This window comes from Notamacropus eugenii, chromosome 5, assembly GCF_028372415.1.
Source record: "Notamacropus eugenii isolate mMacEug1 chromosome 5, mMacEug1.pri_v2, whole genome shotgun sequence".
In the NCBI taxonomy this organism is placed as follows: domain Eukaryota; kingdom Metazoa; phylum Chordata; class Mammalia; order Diprotodontia; family Macropodidae; genus Notamacropus; species Notamacropus eugenii.
Window position 1 is genome coordinate 414,016,811 of NC_092876.1, and position 19,210 is coordinate 414,036,020.

Here is a 19,210-nt window from a genome sequence, read left to right on the forward strand (position 1 = left end):
TTTCTTCTCCGTTGCCTTTCTTCCATATTAATCATTTTTAAAAACTGTGATTTTAAAAAAGTCATATGGTTATCCAGTTTCTTTTCTTCTTTCAGATGTCCTAAGAATTGATTCCCTATGACAAAACCAAAGACCCTTGATACTGGGGTACAGACTCACTATTCAATAAAGTGGACAGCAGTCTAGCAAAAAATTAGGTTTAAACCAGCATCTCATTCCACATACCAAGATAAGCTCCCCATGGAAAATTAGAAGAAAAAGAAAGAAATTACCATTTGGATACACAGGTAGAGAAAGAGGTTATCACCAAAAATAAGAAATGATCACAAAAGATAAATTGAGCAGTTTTGATTACAGAAAATTTAAAAGTTTTTGCATGAACAAATCCAATATAGCTAGGATTAAAAGGTATAGTTAACTGGGGAAAAAAATCTTTGCAGGATGTTTCTTTGGTAAAGGTCTAATTTCTAAGACATGTTGAGAATTAACTCAAATTTATAAAAATAAGAGACATTCCCCAATTGATAAATGACCAAAAAAATATGAAAAGATGGTTCTCAGGAAAAGAAATCTAAGCTTTCCATAGCCATATGAAAAAAAATGTATCAAATCATTACTTAGAGAAATACAAATTAGAGCAACTCAGAGGTTCTACTTCATACCTGTCAGATTGATAAAATTGGCAAAAAAGGAAAATGACAAATGTTGAAAGGTTTGGGGAGCATAAGAAGCAACTGTAATCATTACTGGTAAGAACAATTTCGAATTATGCCACAAAAGGCATTAAACTATGAATATTCTTTGAACCAGTGATACCGTTAGGAGACCAATAGCCCCAAAGAGCTCCAAAAAATATTATGTGTGCAAAAATATTTATATTTACTCATAAATTTATTTTATAATTTATATGTTCATTTATGGTTTTATTTTATATTTATTTGTTAAAATGTTATATTTATAACATCCTTTTTTTGGCAGTGGCAAATAACTGAAAACTAAGAGATACCCATCTACTGAGGAATGGATGGACAAATTTTGGTATATGAATGTAATGGCATGTTCTATAAGAAACGATGAAAAGAGGAGTCTCACAAAAACCTGGAAAGAGTTATATGAATTTAACACAGTGCCTGGCACATAGTATATACTTAACAAGCATTTATTGACTAACTCATGTAGAGTAAAGTTAACAGAACCAAAACAATTTTATAGTAACAACATTGTGAAAATGAACAATCTTAAAAGACTGTTTGAACTAAAAATGATCACCACAATTCCATAGGACCAAAGATGAAGAATACTATCCACCTCTTGACAGAGAGTTGATGGGTTAAATATGCAAAATGAACCATTTTTGAACATGGACAATTTTGGGGTTTCCTTTTCATGACTATGTGTATTTGTTGCAAGGGTTGTGTTTCCTTTTTTCTAGGGAAGCAGGTAGAAAGAAGAAAAGTTATTATCTGATAATTGAAAAATAAAAATAAATGGGAGATGAAAAAACAAAACAAAAAAAGAATTGACCTCTCAAAACTCTCAAAATTGTGTCATCTCCAGAATGTATTTCCTCTTAGTTCAGGGTCAGCTGTGCTTCCCATCTTTACCTTCTATACAATCACTTCTACTTCCACATTTAACATATCAGGGACTGAGGTGATGGATTGGTTCTACTATCTCAGAAAATAATTTATTATAGAAATGCTGACATACCTATTTCATTTTTTTATCTGCTCGCTGTCCTTCCAGTTCCATCATTAAGTGTTCTTGCAGTGACCTAGTTTAACTAGTTCTCATGTCAAGCTTTCTGAAAACTTATTTCTCCCTCCAATTTGGGAAACATTTGCTGCCTGAGTCAGTTTCTGAACTTTGTTGGCCTTATTATTGTAAGAGTTTTACATTCATTAATTTCTATAAGAAATTTAGATTGTCCAGGTCAGCCTTTTCCTTGCTGCACTTTCCATTTTAACCACCAAGAGGATGTTGTAAATACACAGTGTCTTCTCAGCTTTATCCTTCTAGTTTGGTGCTTACATTGAAGATCTTTGTTGTAATGAGTCAATGGTCTGGCTGCACACAGTTGATTTAGAAATAACTCCTATATAACTAACCAGTTATTTCCACTCCATTAAGATATAGTCAATTTCATTTTCTGGTATGTCATTCAGTACTTACCAACTCTCTTCTTGACAAGAGTATTCCTAATAGTTTTTCATGAAGTTTCTTTGTAGTCTGCAGCCCCTTGACCCTCTTTTGTTTCTAAATCCTAAGCCAAAATTTCCAACATTTTCCACTATCCTCCTTCATAAATGAATACCTATTCCATGAAGCCTTTTCTGATACCTCAAGGGTAAGTAAATAAGCATTTATAAAGAGTCTACTATATCTCAGACATTGTGCTAAGCACTGGGGAAACAAACAGTCCCAGTTCTCAAGTAGCTCACAATCTAAGGAGTTAAATAACACACAGTTATATACAAACAAGATATAGATACATAGACATGCACACATACGTATATACATGTGTATATATATGTATACATACATGTACGTATATATGCATAGTAGTCTCAGAAGGAAGGCACTAAGATTAAGGAAGCATGGAAAGACTTTTTGTAAAAGGTAGGACTTCAGCTGAGACTTGCAGGAAGCTAATGAAGCTATAAGGAAAACATTCCAGGCTTGGGGGACAGCCAGAGAAAATGCTCAGAACTGGGAGATGGAGAGTAATGTGAGAGGAAGCAAATGTCATTAAATCACAGAGTATATGAAGCAGAGTAAGGTATAAGAAGAACATTGGAAAGCCAGGAAAGAACTAAATTATTAAATACCTGAAAAGCCAAACAGAACATTGTACATTTGATCCTGGAGGCAAGAGGAAGGCAATAAAGTTTATTGAATGGGGGGATGATATAGTCAGACCTGCACTTTAGGAAGATCAGTTTGACAGTTGAATTGGAGAGGGAAGAGACCAACCTACTGTAAAAGTCCAGGCATGAGATGATGAGGGCCTGCACCAGGGTAGTTGCTATGTCAAAGGAGGGCTTTTACAAGAGATGTTGTCAAGGTAGAAATGACAGGATTTTACAACTGATTAAATATGCGGAGGGAGAGGAGGATGGGTTGTAAACCTGAGTAACTGAGAGGATAATGCTATTCTCAATAGTAATAGAGAAGTTAGCAAAAAGGAAGGATTTGATGGAAAATATAATAAGTTCAGTTTGGGATATGTTGAGTTTAAAATGTCTGCAGAACATCCACTTCAAGATGTCTGATAGGCAGCTGGAGGTAGATATGAGATTGGAGATCAGGAGAAGGTGGATGGTGTGTGTGTGTGTGTGTGTGTGTGTGTGTGTGTGTGTGTGTGTGTGTGTGTGTGTGTGTAGTGAATAAGCATTTATTATGCACCTGTGTTCCAAGTTCTGTGCTAAACATTTTGCAAATATTACATTTCATTCTCATGACAAACCTGGGAGGTAGGATTATTAGCCTCATTTTACAGTTGAGGAAACTAAGAAAAATGGATAACAAGTAGTTTGCCCAGGGTCACACATCAAACAAATATCTTGGGCTGGATTTTATCTCAGTTCTTTCTAACTTCAGGCCCAGACCACTGAGCCATCTAGCTGTTTAATATGCACTTAGAAACATGAGACTAGATGTTGGGACTAGTAGATTTGAGAGTGATCTGCACAGAGATGATAACTGAAACCATGGGAGCTGATGAGATCAACAAAGTGATTATAGGACCATAGTTCTAGAGATGGAAGGGGCCACAGAGTTATCTAGTCCAACCCCTAAATTTTGCAGATGAGGAAACTGAGGCCTAGAGAAGTAAAATGACTTGCCCATGGTAGCACTAATAACAATCATCAGTAATTTGGGTCCTATTAGCATTTTTCTTTGAGACTTTGGTTGTAGCTCTTTTCTCATTATTATCTTCTTACGAGTTTGTATTTTGATCTTCCCTGCCCCCTAGTGGTTTTTTAGAGTCAAATTCTTTTTGTTTGCTCATTTTCCTAGGCTACTTCTTGACTTGGATCTTTATTTTAGAGTTAGGCTCTGTTCACCTGGGGGTGGTGAGGCACTCTCCCAAACTTCAGATTTTTTTATTACTGCTGTCTTCAGAGCTAGTTATGTGTGTCTGCAAGTTTTCAGCGCTTCCCAAGCAGTGTGATCCACAGAGAGGTTTGATCACTGTTCTCCTTATCTTTGGCCTGGTCTTTACCCAAGAAGGGCCCCTGCTCCCCTACAGCTGCAAGCACGGACACTCCTCTTTACCTTGAAATTATGACCAGAGCCAACACTTCCTTGTGACCAACCACAAGTGTTTCTACAACTGCATATGGGCAACACAGCTGTCAATCGGCACCTGCTGTACCCAGGGCCAGCAACAGGTCCTCGATAATCTTTTTCAAACCAGTTGTCTGACCCCCTTACCATCTGTAGGCTAAGAGCTTGGGAAGTTGCTGCTACTACTGTGGCCCGCATTGCTGCCACTGTATGTGTATGCTCTGGACGGTTCTCCACTCCAGACCTTTCCTGTGAATATCCTAAGTTTTCTTAGGCTGGAAAAATGTTTCACCCTGGCCTTTTGTTCACTCTGCCACTTGAAAATTTTGTTTGAGGCATTGCTTTAAAGTTGGCTGAATGTGAACGTTAAGAGAGCTCAGCTGGGTTGCTGCCTCTTATCTGCCATCTTTGGCTCCACCAGTGTTTGTGTCTTGAAGGAAGTGATGGCTCTACCTCTATCCACTTACTCCACTGAGAACCTTTCTTTATATTTCACTGAAAAAAATTGAATCTCTTTGCTAATCCCTTTTCTCCCATCCTCTTTATCCCACATCTCCCAGATGCCTTCTGACATTTTCTTCTCCTTCATCCATAGCTCACGTATAAAGATGACCCTCCTTTCTTGCCAAAGCAAATCCATTCTATCCCATCTTCTTCAGCAACTTATTCTTCATTCATCTCCACTTTCTCACCTATCTTCAATATTTCCCTGTCAGTTGACTACTTCCTCTACTGCCTTCAAACATGTCCCTATCTCCTCCATCCTCAAAAAACCTTCCCTTAATCTTTGTATCCTCACTAGTCATTATCCTGTATTTTCCTCCATTTTGTGGCTAAATTTCTTAAGGTCATCCAAAAGCCATGTTTCCAATTCCTTTTCTTTCATTCTTAAGACTCTACAGTCTAGCTTTCAACCTCTCATGACAGGGAGATGTGCTAAGATATTTGGCAGCCAAGAAAAGCTTCCCACTCAGAAGGATTTTGCCTCACTCTCTTTTCCTTTCTTTTGTGTCATTTGACACTCTTCCACCTCACCCTTGGACATCTTAATGGGAAAAAAGTATAATTTTATCTCCTCTATTCTCCAGCTACAGCTGTGATGATTACCAGCATATGACAGAAAGAACATGTGCTTTCCTAGGTGCATTTGAGAATGGATCTCAAGACCTGACTATTTATTCTCCTTTGTCTTTCTTTCCCTAAGAAATAGATTTCCCCTAAGCATAAATGTCCAAAGAATAATCCTTAAATGGATTTGTCTTGCCTTGAAAGGTGCCACATGTTACAGGGTGAGGGAGTTCTAGAGTTGAGTGCTGACTGACAAAAAAGTGAATTTTCTTGCAATTACATCCCTCTTGGATGATGAGATAACCACTGCCAGGAGGATGAGTCATATCGTTGACTGGACAGAAAAGCTGGACCTTGAGATACTGTTTGGACAGTGCTGATAAAATGAAAATAAAATCTGTTCAACAATGAGAAAAGTCTCTTGGAAGGTCCTCCTTCTCCCAGAAGAGCATAAGGTGGTAGAGTATAGTTAATGTTTCAAATATGTGTTAGTATGAACCTATGAGTCATTTATGTTTTAAGCATTTAATTTTTAGTGGAGAAAATAGATAGCTATGCTATATCTGATATCTACTGTTCTGTACATGAATATCTTTTATTAAAAGGACTTTATTAATGCCTTTTTGGAAAGACCCTGGATATGATCTCTTCTTAAGGTTTATTTAAAAGATCTTCCCAAAATGAGGAGAAATAATGAAACTGAGAGTGTGGAAAAAAAGATTAACTGCTTCCTATTTTGTGTCAGGCTTCCTAAAAATTCAACTCAGTCTATCTGAATCCACCTTTTTGTGGATAGATTCTCTAGGTTTTTGTGGTTTATTCCAATCAAAGCCAAATGGTTTATCCCTTCTTAGGAGCACCACATGTATCAAGACTCATCTGAGCTTGTTTGCCATCTTTTCAAGCTAACCTGCTTATCCTATCATCAGCTGAGTTTGGACCTACATTTGAAATGCCCTATGATCTTGCTGGAATCCACTAGCAATGTTTTGTATTGAGTATGTGTTTCAGGATCACCAGGAGATATTTCATCTGGAACCCTTTATTTCCATTGGCAATGAATCCAAAGGAGAAAGATATGCATTGCCCCATATTCTGGAGGAACTCAAGTTAGCATCTTTACCCAGGACAGTTTGAGAAAGGTGATGACTTCCAGTCAACCAGAAGGCCCCAATCCCTGGGGACAAAGATCAAAATGCACTAGTAGTATGTTGGGAACAAGGATTTCCTTTTCTTTTAGTTTTTTCACTATTTCCAATTTTTCATTTTCATTATAATTTTTATTTTTTCCTAATGTTCTTAGATTGGGGCATATTGGGTGGTAGAAATAGGCAGTGTGAAAGAGAGAGGAGAGCCTATGAAAACTTCATGAAATATTTTTTCTTTGTTGAATTTGCATAATTTTGTACATCTAATAGCCAGGTCCATCAGCCTTGCAGGTCTGGGGACTCATAGAGATTGTTAATTTTGAGATCATCTGAGAACTGTACTGAGCAGAGTAAGTTACTTGGGAATGACATTTACAAAATCATAAAGAACTGTTCCATAAGACTTTACAGAGACTCTTTTGTGCAAAGCATTGGAGAAGGAACTCAAAAAGACAATGGCTGGGATTCCTTAAGAAAAATTTTCCACATTTGGTAATATACAAATGTGCCAAATGCACTTAGTTGATTTGCTGGGGGTAGCAAATATTATAGTGGAGGAAGAGTATAGCTGGGGCTTAGACTGTAGCATTTCTAGCCAGGACCTTTCCCGTGGGACATGCTTCTGGCTACCATGGCCACTAGGACAAAAAAAAAAGATTTACAAATGAATATCCTATTAAAGTCTTTGAAAAATCAAGGGTCAAATCATTGAAGAGATATTTGCTGCTCATGATTAGGTTAAGCCAATAAAATAATAAAAAAAATAGTACTACCTAAATTAACTTATAGATTTTGCTCTGTGACAATCTAATTATTGAGGGGCTGTTTTATAAGAACTAGTTAAAATAATAATAAAATTCATTTAAAAAGAAAAAAGGCTAGAATATCAAGGAAAATAATGAGAGGATAAAATCATGAATGAAAGGTGCATAGCATTATCAGAGTTCAAGCTAAATAACAAAAGAGTCATCATCAAAACTTTTTCTTACAGATTAAAAATAGAAAAGGATTAGTGGAATAGCCCAAGATAAACAAGAAAGAGATAAGCAGTGGAAGCAGGTAGCCTATATTTAGTAAACCCAAAAATATAAATTATTGGAGGAAGAATTTCATTTTTGATAAGAACCACAAAGAAAACTAGAAATTTGTCTGACATAAATAAGCATTAGACGAACATTTTATGTGTATTGGGGATTTGGGGAGCCTCTGTAGCATGCTCAGCTAATCATCATGTAGAAGATGCTAAGAAGCCTGGGGCTAGAAATTCATGATGACATGTAATGAGATGATCCTCATTCCTGATTTAGAACATGTGCAGACATTCCATAACTGGTTTTAGTTCGCTAATCATGTTGTGAGGCGATGGGCTGTTTATTGGCTGCAATGCCTTCGCTAGAGTGCATTTGAAGGTGCTAATAGCCAAACAAAAGTCTTACCCTCATTCTTACCTGGCCAAGTTTCACTAAAAAGACAAGAAGTGCTAAAAGCCTTTAGTGAGAAAAGAGCTCTCATGCTTTTATCTCCCCTCCAAAATACCACAATGCAGTGCAGGAGTGCATGGTTCTATGATGGCTTCTGTCTCTTTTGTATCTATTCTTTCTTGTTTTAGGTGAAAGATATTAAAGATGGTTATGATCTCGTGAGCTTCAAAAGCTTGCTTTCCTTAAAGCAAGCCATCAGAATCCCAGGAGCTTGAGTACACAGTGGGATTTGTAGGAAGCCAGACAATGAAAAGTTAAGCCCCAAATAACTAGCTTGACCCAATCCAATGGTAGCACAGATACAAACTCATCCAACCACTAGTCATGTTACATCTGGAAATGAATTTGATGGGACTGTTGAGATACAGAAAATGTTTTAAGTTTGAGCTAGTATCGGTCTGTTAGATTGAATCAAGATTCTTCCCATATGTGCCATATACACGCATGGTGTAGGTAGACTCAGAGCCAGGAAAAGTACATGTCCTATCTCTGACACAAAGTGGTTGTGTGATCCTGGATTACAGAGAAGATACCTATCTGCCTTGATAGAGGAAGTTTCCTCTTCTGGGAGTTCCTCTATAGCAATGAAATCCCATGTCCAGTCCCTATCCCTACTACAAAAATAAGCCCAAAATAGATAACCAGCCTGAATTTTTTAAAAAATCACATCATTTTAAAAAAATTATAAAATAAGTAAATTGAGTATCTTTCATGATTATTGTGGGGGGGTACTCTTATCAAAACAGAAAAGATCATAAAAGATGACATAGAAAATTTTGGCATTTAAACAGTATTTGAACAAATAAAATCAATGAAAATAGAATTAAAAGAAAAACTATAGTCTGTTACCTGAGATATGGGCAATTTTCAAAAGATTTGTAGTCAATTAATGAAATCTGAAAACATGGTCCAAATCGCTAATGGTAAGGGAAATGCAAATTAAAGCAGTGTTGAAATTTAAGCTGTCAAGCAATCAATAAATATTTAAACACCTGCTATATGCCCAGAACTGTGCTAATAATTTAGGTGTTTATTTTAGGATGCGCATCTGTCAGAGTAATAAGTCCAGTGTTGGAATTCTCTTAATTTATGTTTGAGGTTGAGGCAAAATGAGGTACCTGGAAGTCACAGAACGTATAACTCGAGTATACAGTGACACTGAGTTTCTCATCCTGAGGAATGTGCTGACAAATGTTTAAAAACTGGGTCTCCAAAAGAAAAAAAAAGTTTACTTCAAATAAGTTTAAGTTTAATCTGTATTATTAACATTTTCTTTATCACTTTCTTGGATCTAGACAATCAACCAAACAATAAATCAAGCTCGGAATTGCAGTGTTTGGTGGTTGTCCAGTCATGTTCACCCTGAAAATTCAATAATCCGCTCTCTCAAATGGTTCAAGTTCACTAAAGGATACATTTGCAAGTTGCCATAGTATCCACATAGAAATTTATCTGGTTAACAAGGCAGAATAATATTAACTAGTGGGCTTCAAAAATACACCAAGTACATGAGGACTAGATTCCATGTGGCTGGGACTTTCTAATGGCCATAGATGACCAGGAGGTTGCATCAGGGAAGCTAGGGTCAATCAAGTCCTAGGGGTACTTTTGTCCTAGGCCTATCCAGTGTTGGCAGTAGAGGGAGAAGGTAGAAATGAAGCTATCTCAGAGAACCTGGGACCAATTAAGTAGAACCAATCAGGTCACTGGAGCAGCTTTGTCTTCTTTTAAGTAAATCCTCCCAATGTTGTACATGAAAAGAAAGAAGGTACATTAGAGAAATGCTGATTCTATCACAACATGTATAGGAAAATACAACACACACAAAGCAGATGAAAGGTAAAGTTGGGGTAGGATGGAAAGCACTAACAGTTGGGGAGACTAAGAAAGAACATATGGAGAAAGTCATGCTAGAGCTAAACCTTGATGGAAACTGGAGATTCCAAGAAGTAAAGGTGAATAGAAAGAATATTCAAGGAATGGGGAACTGCCATTGTGTAAGGAATGGCAAAAAAGTGAAGTAGAATGTGTGAAGGTAAGTAACATGTAATAAGGGTAGAAAGGTTACAGCCAGGTTTTAAAGAGCTTTAAATGCCTTTAAGAAAAGAGGTGAGAGGGAGCAGGGAGGTGTCAAACTCAAACCTGTACTTTGGGAAAATCACTTTGGTAACTGTGGAAAATGGGTTGGAAAGGGGAGAGATTTGAGGTATGGAGAACAATTAGGAGGTTAGTGCAATAGCTCAGATAGAGTAATACAGGCCTAAACTTCTGTGAGTGGAGGGAAAGGGACATGAAAACATATTGTAGAGATAGAAACACAAAGACATGGGAACTGATTGGATATATAGAGTAAATGAGAATGAAGAATGCCAAGGTTGTAAACCTGGATGAATGGAATATTAGTGGTGTTGTCACAGAAATAGGGAAATATTAAAGAGGGCTAGATTTGTGGGGAAAAGGTCAATAAAATCAATTTAGGATATGTTGGGTTTGGGATACCAAAAAAAAATCTCCGTTTGAAATGTCTACTAGGCAATTGGTGACATGAGACTGAAACTCAAGAGAAAGTCTAAGTCTGGAAGCATACAGCATCTGCATAAAGATGAAGCCGTAGGAGCTGATGGGGTTACCTAACTCCATGCAAATTGAAAAGAAAATAAAAGATGTCAGTCAATGTCAGAGGGACTACAGGGTAAGATGCATCCTTGATACACAGTTGGTGGAGCTATGAAGTAATTCCATTCCAAACTCCATTTGGAATTATGGAGCAATGATAATGTTATTTTTCTCCTACTCAATAAACTTCAATGCTCTCTATTTAAAATGCCTGGAAATGAGAGATGGCATGTCTTGTTCATGAAATAGCAAGGAGAGCAATGTCATCGGATCTGGGAGAACATGCTGGAAGAGAGGGGTAAGTTATAAGAAAACTGGAAGCATGGGGGAGGACCAGGTTATGAATAGACAAATGCCAAACAGGATTTTGTATTTAATCTTAGAGATAAGAGGAAGTCACTGGGCTTGTATTAAGTCAGGAAGGAAAATCGCTTTGGCAGCTGAACTTTGGCAGATAGACTAGAGTGGGGAGAGACCTGTGGCAGGCAAAGCATCCATCAGGCAATAGTCCAGGAGTGAGGAGATGAGGGCCTGAAAAAGGATGATAGTAATATCAGAGGACAGATGAGAGTATATTCAAAAGATGTTACAAAGATGAAATCAAGGTGGTCTAGTGTGCTTTCACAAAAAAAAAAATGGAAGGGAAAGACCCTCAGTGAATTCCTTGTTAAAGGAATTCATCTGGCAGAAGTATTACATAGGGAAATCCTTGCATGGGCTGGCCTAGATGACCTCTCAAATCTTTTTCAACAAAGGACTTTATGTAGATACTTATGATGCCTCACATGATACGTAAGAGGGAAAACATGGCGGGGGGGGAATGAAAGGGAAAGCAAGTTACAGAAAGTAACAGGAAAAAGAATCATTGGAGAAGGGGAGATTAGGCTTTCTTGTAGTATCCCTTACATAGAGAGTACTTTTATTTAAAAAAAAGCTCTCTTTGAGATGGGAAAATAAGAAACGGGAGGTTTAGGTTTACTGAGATAAAATTAAAGAAATAACTAATTCTTCAGACTTCTAGTCATGCTTGCCACTCAAATATTCTCCACTATTAGAGCCAACTGGTAGCAAATGGCACCCCAAAAAAATGAGTTGAAGAATAGCAAAAATTCAACCAATTAAATGGATATATTCTTCTGCACAAAAAAAAAAAAAAAGATGAAATCAACAAGCCTTGGAAATACATTGGAAATTGTAGGAGTGGATGGGAAGATGAACTAAGAGATAATAAGGAATCATGGAAGACACAGAGGTTCAGCCCTGGAGGACAGGAATGATGTGGTATCTTTAATAACAATAGAGAAGTTTGGAAGGAGGTGAGGTTTTAGGGGAAAAGATAATTAGTTCAGTTTTAGATATGGTGAGTTTAAGATATAGGCTATATATCCAGTCTGAAATGTCCAATAGACAGTTGGAGATTTGAGTCTGGAAGTCAACTGGGAGATTAAGTAAGACTGGATAAGCAGATTTGAGAATCATCAGCATTGAATCAATAGGAGCTGATTAGATCAACAAGTGAGGTGGAAAAGAGGAGAGGGTTTAACACCTGAGAGATGCCCATAGTTAATAGATGTGACCTGGATGAAGAACCAGTGAAGGAAACTGAAAAGTAATGATCAGATAGGTGAAGGAGAACCAAAAAAATGTGGTGTCCAGAAAACCTAAAGAGAAGAAAGTATTGAGAATAGGGTGACTATAATGGCAAAGGCTGCAGAGAGGTAGGAAGGATGAGGATTGAGGATAGACCATTGGATTCAGCAAGTAAGAGCTCATGGGAAGCATTGGAGAGAACAGTTGCAGTTGAATTGTGGAGTCAGAGTACAGAATGAAGACAATTAAGAGGGAAATGAGAGGGGAAGCAGAGATCCCTACTGTAGATGACCCTCTCAGGAAGTTTAGTCACAAAAGGCAGAGGAAATATGGGTTAATGGCAAGGATGGAAAGATCAAGTGAGGATTTTTAAGGAGAGCAATACTGTGGACATATGTTAGGCAGTAGGGAAGAAGCCAGTATATGGAGAAAATGAAGATAAGTGAGAGAGTGGGAATGATGGGCAATCTACTGAAGGAGATGAGATGGAATGGCATTGCTTATGCAGGTAAAGGGGTTAGCCTTGACAAGGTGTAGGGTCAGGGACGAAGGAGGAGATAGTGGCAGCAGGCATATGAGTGATATATGGTAAAGAGGAAAGAGAAGAGGGAGCTCTTGCCAAATGGTCTCAATTATTTCAATAAAATATGAGCCAAGATTCTTAGCTGAGGGAGTGGAGCAGGGTGAGTCATTATTTTCTTACAAAAATCTTATTTATGTCTTGATTTTCATTCATTATTTAATATTTACACCTACTATGCCCTTTCAATCATGCTTAAATTTATCAAGCACTAGTAAGACATAAAAATCATACCTTTGAACCTGGAGGAGGTGCCAAACCAAGGAAGGAATATATAATATTTTCTTCTTTTGCAGAGAAGAAAGATTCAAAATCCTTTAAAAAAAGGAAAAAACTAGTCAATGTTTATTTACATATTTCTGAACAAACACTGTACACCAAAGAGGTTGCTTAGTGTAGTGGGAAAATAGCCAGCCTCAGAAGCAAGATTCGACTTGAAATTCTATCTCTGTCATAAATGATGGGGCAGCTTTAGGTAAATCACTTAATCTCTTGGCATCCCAGGTAATTCACTAGAACTATAAAGCAGAGAGCATGTTGGTGCTGGTCTGAATTTAGTGGAAGGAATTTACTCACCAGAAGTCAGTCCAGAAATTGTCTCAGAGCTTTTTTTATTATTATTTTTGCACATTTACACATTTGCACATTTACATTCAAAGAATGAAATTGATTACATTTTAACAGACAGGAAGACATTTATAAAGATGTGAGAGTCAATCCTGAGTCAATTTTCAATATACACACAACTAACTCAGTAGAACTAAAATTAGAATTATTTTTAAAAACAAAAGAAAAAAAGGAAATACTATGAGAAAAAAAATGTCACCCAGTGAAGTCCTGAATTATTTAGGCAAATTATTGAAGATCAAAAATTAGAAAAGAACAGCAATCCCAACTATAATGTAATCCAAATATTAAATCAATGAGACTAATTGCAACAAAAAGTTACAAAAATAATTTATTCAGCAAATATCTGACTTACTTGCCAAACTCAGAGAGAGGTCTTCCATAGGCAACATTGGTTTTGAATATAAATGCTTGTCTAAAATCTCGAAGCTGGTTGACAATTATGAGCAGTATTATCTCACAGAACAAAGAGAAATGGAGGGTAAAACCAGTTTAAAGAAAGCTTGACAAGATATTAAACCAAGCAAAGTTATCCCAATAGTATTCAAGAATCAAAAGTGAAACAGGACTACAAGCAGAAAAAAATGCAAAATTTTTTTTAAAAATTATTAAAACAAATTATTTTTTCCATCAAAGAGTGGAACCACAATATCTAATGTTCTACTCGTAGTTCTTCAGGAATTTACTAAGGAACTAAAAATGGAATTTAAAAAATAAAAAGTGGAAAAAAAGTCAGAAAGGATTAAGTGTATATAAAGGGGATTAGTGATGGAGGCAATACAATGGTGAATGCATTGTTTCTGGTGGTGGTACTGCCCCACTCTTCAATGACTTGAAATTATAAGATATCTAAAATAAAGAAAAATAACAAATGCATGGAGAAATAAATGGATCTTGTTTTTTTAAAGTGTTTCATAAAAGATCAATAGCTACCCACCTAGATCTCGGAGCTTAGCAAAATTCCATTGAGGATCATTTATACTCAAATTGAGGATATACTCAATGAGGATACTAGTGGGACACAAGAAGTGACATTCCTTGTAAGATCACATTTTTACCATCTCCCAATTGCCTGAAAGATGTAGAGAATATAAAATTCCTTTGAGTTTATTGTTCATTGACTTATGAGAGAATGTTGTACTTGGTAGAATAAAATGCTCTTGGTAAAACAAAGACTCTTTTACAAGCTGTCTCTCATCTACATGGGAAGATCACTTTAAATTCCTTGGAAGCTATAACAATTAAAATAAATAATAAAAATCAAGAATATGATAAAAAAGGAAGATATAAACTCCCTAAAAGTATTTGCCACTTACAGAAGAGATCCAGTCCAGAAAAGATACAGCAGGAATTTCTTGTAGAAGAAGTGCTACAGATTCTTCTTTTGTAGATAACTAGGTAGATAACAATTGCATCACACCTCAACTTCCAGGAGCCTCTTGGAAGAGGTCTGTAATCATTCAAAGGAATTTGACTCATCTATCCATATAGAAAAATCAAAGTGGGTAAAGAATACCTTTAGCCCACATTTCAACATGCATTTGAATGGACACTCTATAGAGCTTTCTCATAGTATGTATACCTGGGACAAATCATTCAAATGGATGATAAACTGGGCCTAGAATTGAAAATGAAGGGAGAGAACAGGTTGGATTACTTTTGGCAAATTTCAAAGCACTTTGATAACCTCAAACTTCCCATAGCAGCAAAGGCTTATCTTTGCAATATAAACATTTTGCCAATGTAGTCATATTGCAGGGAGACCTGGAAACCACTGCTTTCAAAGAGCAAAAGATGAGTATCCCATTAAGGACAATGGAAAGGTGCCTATTAAGGTGGAAACAGGTTGTAGCACTTAAAAAACACCTCCAAACAATGAACGTATATGATGACATCAACTAATTATATGACTTAAAAGAGAAAATGTTATTTGGCAAGAAGAAAGGATAACAAGTAAGCAGCCAGAGTATACCATTGATACCTTCATGATGTCTAGAAAAATCAAGAAAGACTGGACTTCATCTTTTGGGAAGATATGGACACAAATCACTCAGAATGAGTACTGCTGGACAGAACTACCAAGCCAATGAAATTGTAGAATATCCAATCTGTAAAAATTTTGATCATACCCTCCCCAATAAATATATATGTATACATACACACATATGCATATATACATACATAGACATATATTTATAAATTATGTACATGCATATGCTTCTAAGCTAAATTTTTCTCAATACATGGTTTTAATGGCTATTAGAGTTGAAAAACATACTCTAAAAAGATAACAACTGTCTTTGAGAAGTGAATACCTGGATATTCTTACTGAGTTATGATAATAATTTTTCAATTACAAAAATTTTGACCACTTATAAAAAGAATTTTGTTGAATTTTGACTGATAAATTTCCATTTTCTCTGATGTTAGCCAATTATTTTTGTAAGCTAAGACAAAATTATTTCATTTTAATATTTTATGTTCAAACCCCGCTGAAACTCCTCATTTGAAAGATTTTTAAACAAGTTAAAAAATTCTTCTTGTACATTTTTCAAATGTGAAGTTGAATTTTTATAGGCAGCACACATTGGGTTCAATAATAAAATCACGTAATAATAGACATTTCCAAAAACCATTTTAAAATACTCTTTCCATAGTACAATTTTCTTTGGAAAAGGAGTTCTTTTCCATGAAGAGGTAGTTTTTGAAGGAAGAAATCCAGGGTATCAACAGGCATATGAAAATGTGCTCCAAACGCATATCCATCAGATTGGTGAAGATGACACAAGAGCGTAATGACCAATGTTGGAGAATCTGCAGGAAAAGCATCATGCTAATGTACTATTTGTGGGGCTGTGAATTGGTATAACCATTTTGAAAAGTAATTTGGAACCATGCCCCAAAAGTCACTATATCATTTAATCCAATAATATCCTCAGAGATATAAAAGAGGGAAACAATCCATATATATACACATATATATGTGTATATATATGAATACTTATAGCATATACAAAAGTACTTCTGTGTCTTTTCATAGCAAAAAAAAATGGAAACTAAGGGGCTGGCAACCTAATAAAGAATGGCTAAATAAATAATGGAATATTAATGTAATGTAATATTGTAATACCATAAGAAATTCCATAATGGGGAGTTTCACAGGAAAAAGGAAGGCTTAAATGAAGTGATACAGAGAAAAGGGAGCAAAAACAGGATAATGTCTACAATGATAACATTATTAAAAAATCTTCTTAAATTTATTTATTTAACTTTTACCATTCATTTTCACAAAATTTTGGGTTCCAAATTTTCTCCTCATTTGTCCCCTCCCCCCTCCCCAAAGCACCAAGCATTCTAATGGCCACTATCACCAATCTGCCCTCTCTTCTATCATCCCTCCCTGCCCTTGTCCCTATCTTCTCTTTTGTCTTGTAGGGCCAGATAACTTTCTATACCCCATTACCTGTACTTCTTATTTTCTAGTGGCAAGAGCAGTACTCGACAGTTGTTCCTAAAACTTTGAGTTCCAACTTCTCCCCATCCCTCCCTCTCCACCCATTCCCTTTGGGAAGGCAAGCAATTCAATATAGGCCATTTCTGTGCAGTTTTGCAAATGACTTCCATGATAGTTGTGTTCTGTAAGACTAACTATATTTCCCTCCATCCTATCCTGCCCCCCATTGCTTCTATTCTCTCTTTTGATCCTGTCCCTCCCCAGGAGTGTTGACTTCAAATTGTTCCCTCCTCCCATTGCCCTCCCTTCCATCATCTCCCCCACCCTGCTTATCCCCTTCTCCCCCACTTTCCTGTATTGTGAGATAGGTTTTCATACCAAAATGAGTGTGCATTTTATTCCTTCCATTACAGGAATGTGATGAGAGTAAATTTCATGTTTTTCTCTCACCTTCCCTCTTTTTCCCTGCACTAAAAAGTCTTTTGCTTGCCTCTTTTATGAGAGATAATTTTTCCCATTCCATTTCTCCCTTTCTCCTCCCAATATGTTTCTCTCTCACCACTTAATTTTAATTTTTTTAGGATATGAGCCCATCCTATTCAATTCACTCTGTGCTCTCTGTCTGTGTGTGTACGTGTGTGTGTGTGTGTGTGTGTGTGCAATCCCACCCAGTACCCAGATACCAAAAAGTATCAAGAATTACAAATATTGTCTTTCCATGTAGGAATGTAAACAGTTCAACTTCTGTAAGTCCCTTATGACTTCTCTTTGCTGTTTACCTTTTCATGCTTCTCTTCATTCTTGTGTTTGAAAGTCAAATTTTCTTTTCAGCTCTGGTCTTTTCATCTAGAATGCTTGAAAGTCCTTTATTTCATTGAAAAACAATTTTTCCCCTGAAGTATTATACTCAGTTTTGCTGGGTAGGTGATTCTTGGTTTTAGTCCTAGTTCCTTTGACTTCTAGAATATCATATTCCACACCCTTTGATCCCTTAACGTAGAAGCTGCTAGATCTTGTGTTATCCTTATTATATTTCCACAATACTTGAATTTTTTCTTTCTAGCTGCTTGCAATATTTCTTCTTGACCAGGGAACTCTGGAATTTGACCACAATGTTCCTAGGAGTTTCTCTTTTTGGATCTCTTTCAGGCAGTGATCGGTGGATTCCTTGAACACTTAGTTTGCCCTCTGGTTCTAGAATGTGAGGGCAGTTTTTCTTGATAATTTCATGAAAGATGATGTCTAGGCTCTTTTTTTGATCATGGCTTTCAGGTAGGCCCATAATTTTTAAATTGTCTCTCCTGGATCTATTTTCCAGGTCAGTTGTTTTTCCAATGAGATATTTCACATTCTCTTCCATGTTTTCATTCTTTTGGTTTTGTTTTGTGATTTCTTGGTTTCTCATAAAGTCATTAGCCTCCATCTGTTCCATTCTAATTTTGAAAGAACTATTTTCTTCAGTGAGCTTTTGAACCTCCTTTTCCTTTTGGGTAATTCTGCTTTTTAAAGCATTCTTCTCTTCACTGGCTTTTTGAACCTCTTTTGCCAGTTGAGTTAGCCTATTTTTCAAGGTGTTATTTTCTTCAGAATTTTTTTTGGGTCTCCTTTAGCAAGGTGTTGAACCGCTTTTCATGCTTTTCCTGCATCTCTCTCATTTCTCTTCCCAGTTTTTCCTCCACCTCTCTGACTTGATTTTCAAAATCCTTTTTGAGCTCCTCCATGGCCTGAGCCCATTGAATATTTATTTTGGATGTTTGGCATACAGAAGCCTTGACTTCTATGTCTTTCCCTGATGGTAAGCATTGTTCTTCCTCATCAGAGAGGATGGGAGGAGATATTTGTTCACCAAGAAAGTAACCTTCTATGGTCTTATTTTTTTTCCCTTTTCTGGGTATTTTCCCAGACAGTGACTTGACTTCTGAGTTTTCTTTCCACCCCCACCATGCCTCCAGATCCTCCCAGCCAGAGCTTGGGGTCTGAGATTCAAATGCTGCTTTCCAGTCTCAGGGCTTTGGGTGGGGGCAGGGCTGCTATTCAGTGTGAGATTAAGTTCAGGTGCTCAGGTGGGGGCAGGGCCACCTCACAGGGCTCAGTTCCCTCAGGGGGTTTATGTGGAGACCTTCAACAATGGATCCAAGCTCCTGCCTGCTTTGGGAGCCCCTGTCTGCTGCTGCCTCCACTGCTGCCTCCTGAAGGGGCCTGAGTTACGGGGACCCCCATTCCCCTCTTGGAGAGCTGAAAAGACCCTCTCACTGACCTTTGGCACCTGTGGGTGGAGAGACCTGCACTGCAGCTGGAGATTCTGTCCCTGAAGCTTGCTCGGATCTGTTCCTCTCGGTGCAGCGTGGCCAAGGCA

The 19,210-nt window shown here is 37.0% G+C and overlaps 1 protein-coding gene across 2 annotated transcripts in view; it reads right to left on the minus strand.

Moving 5' to 3' along the window:
- The window catches only part of SH3BGR (SH3 domain binding glutamate rich protein), a 179,544-nt gene that overhangs the window by 90,715 nt on the left and 69,619 nt on the right, over positions 1 to 19,210 (minus strand). For both annotated transcript variants that reach the window (XM_072614800.1, XM_072614799.1), the window contains exon 3: positions 13,008 to 13,088. In XM_072614800.1, the coding sequence (XP_072470901.1) occupies positions 13,008 to 13,088 (81 nt within the window). The remainder of the gene's footprint in view (positions 1 to 13,007; positions 13,089 to 19,210) is intronic.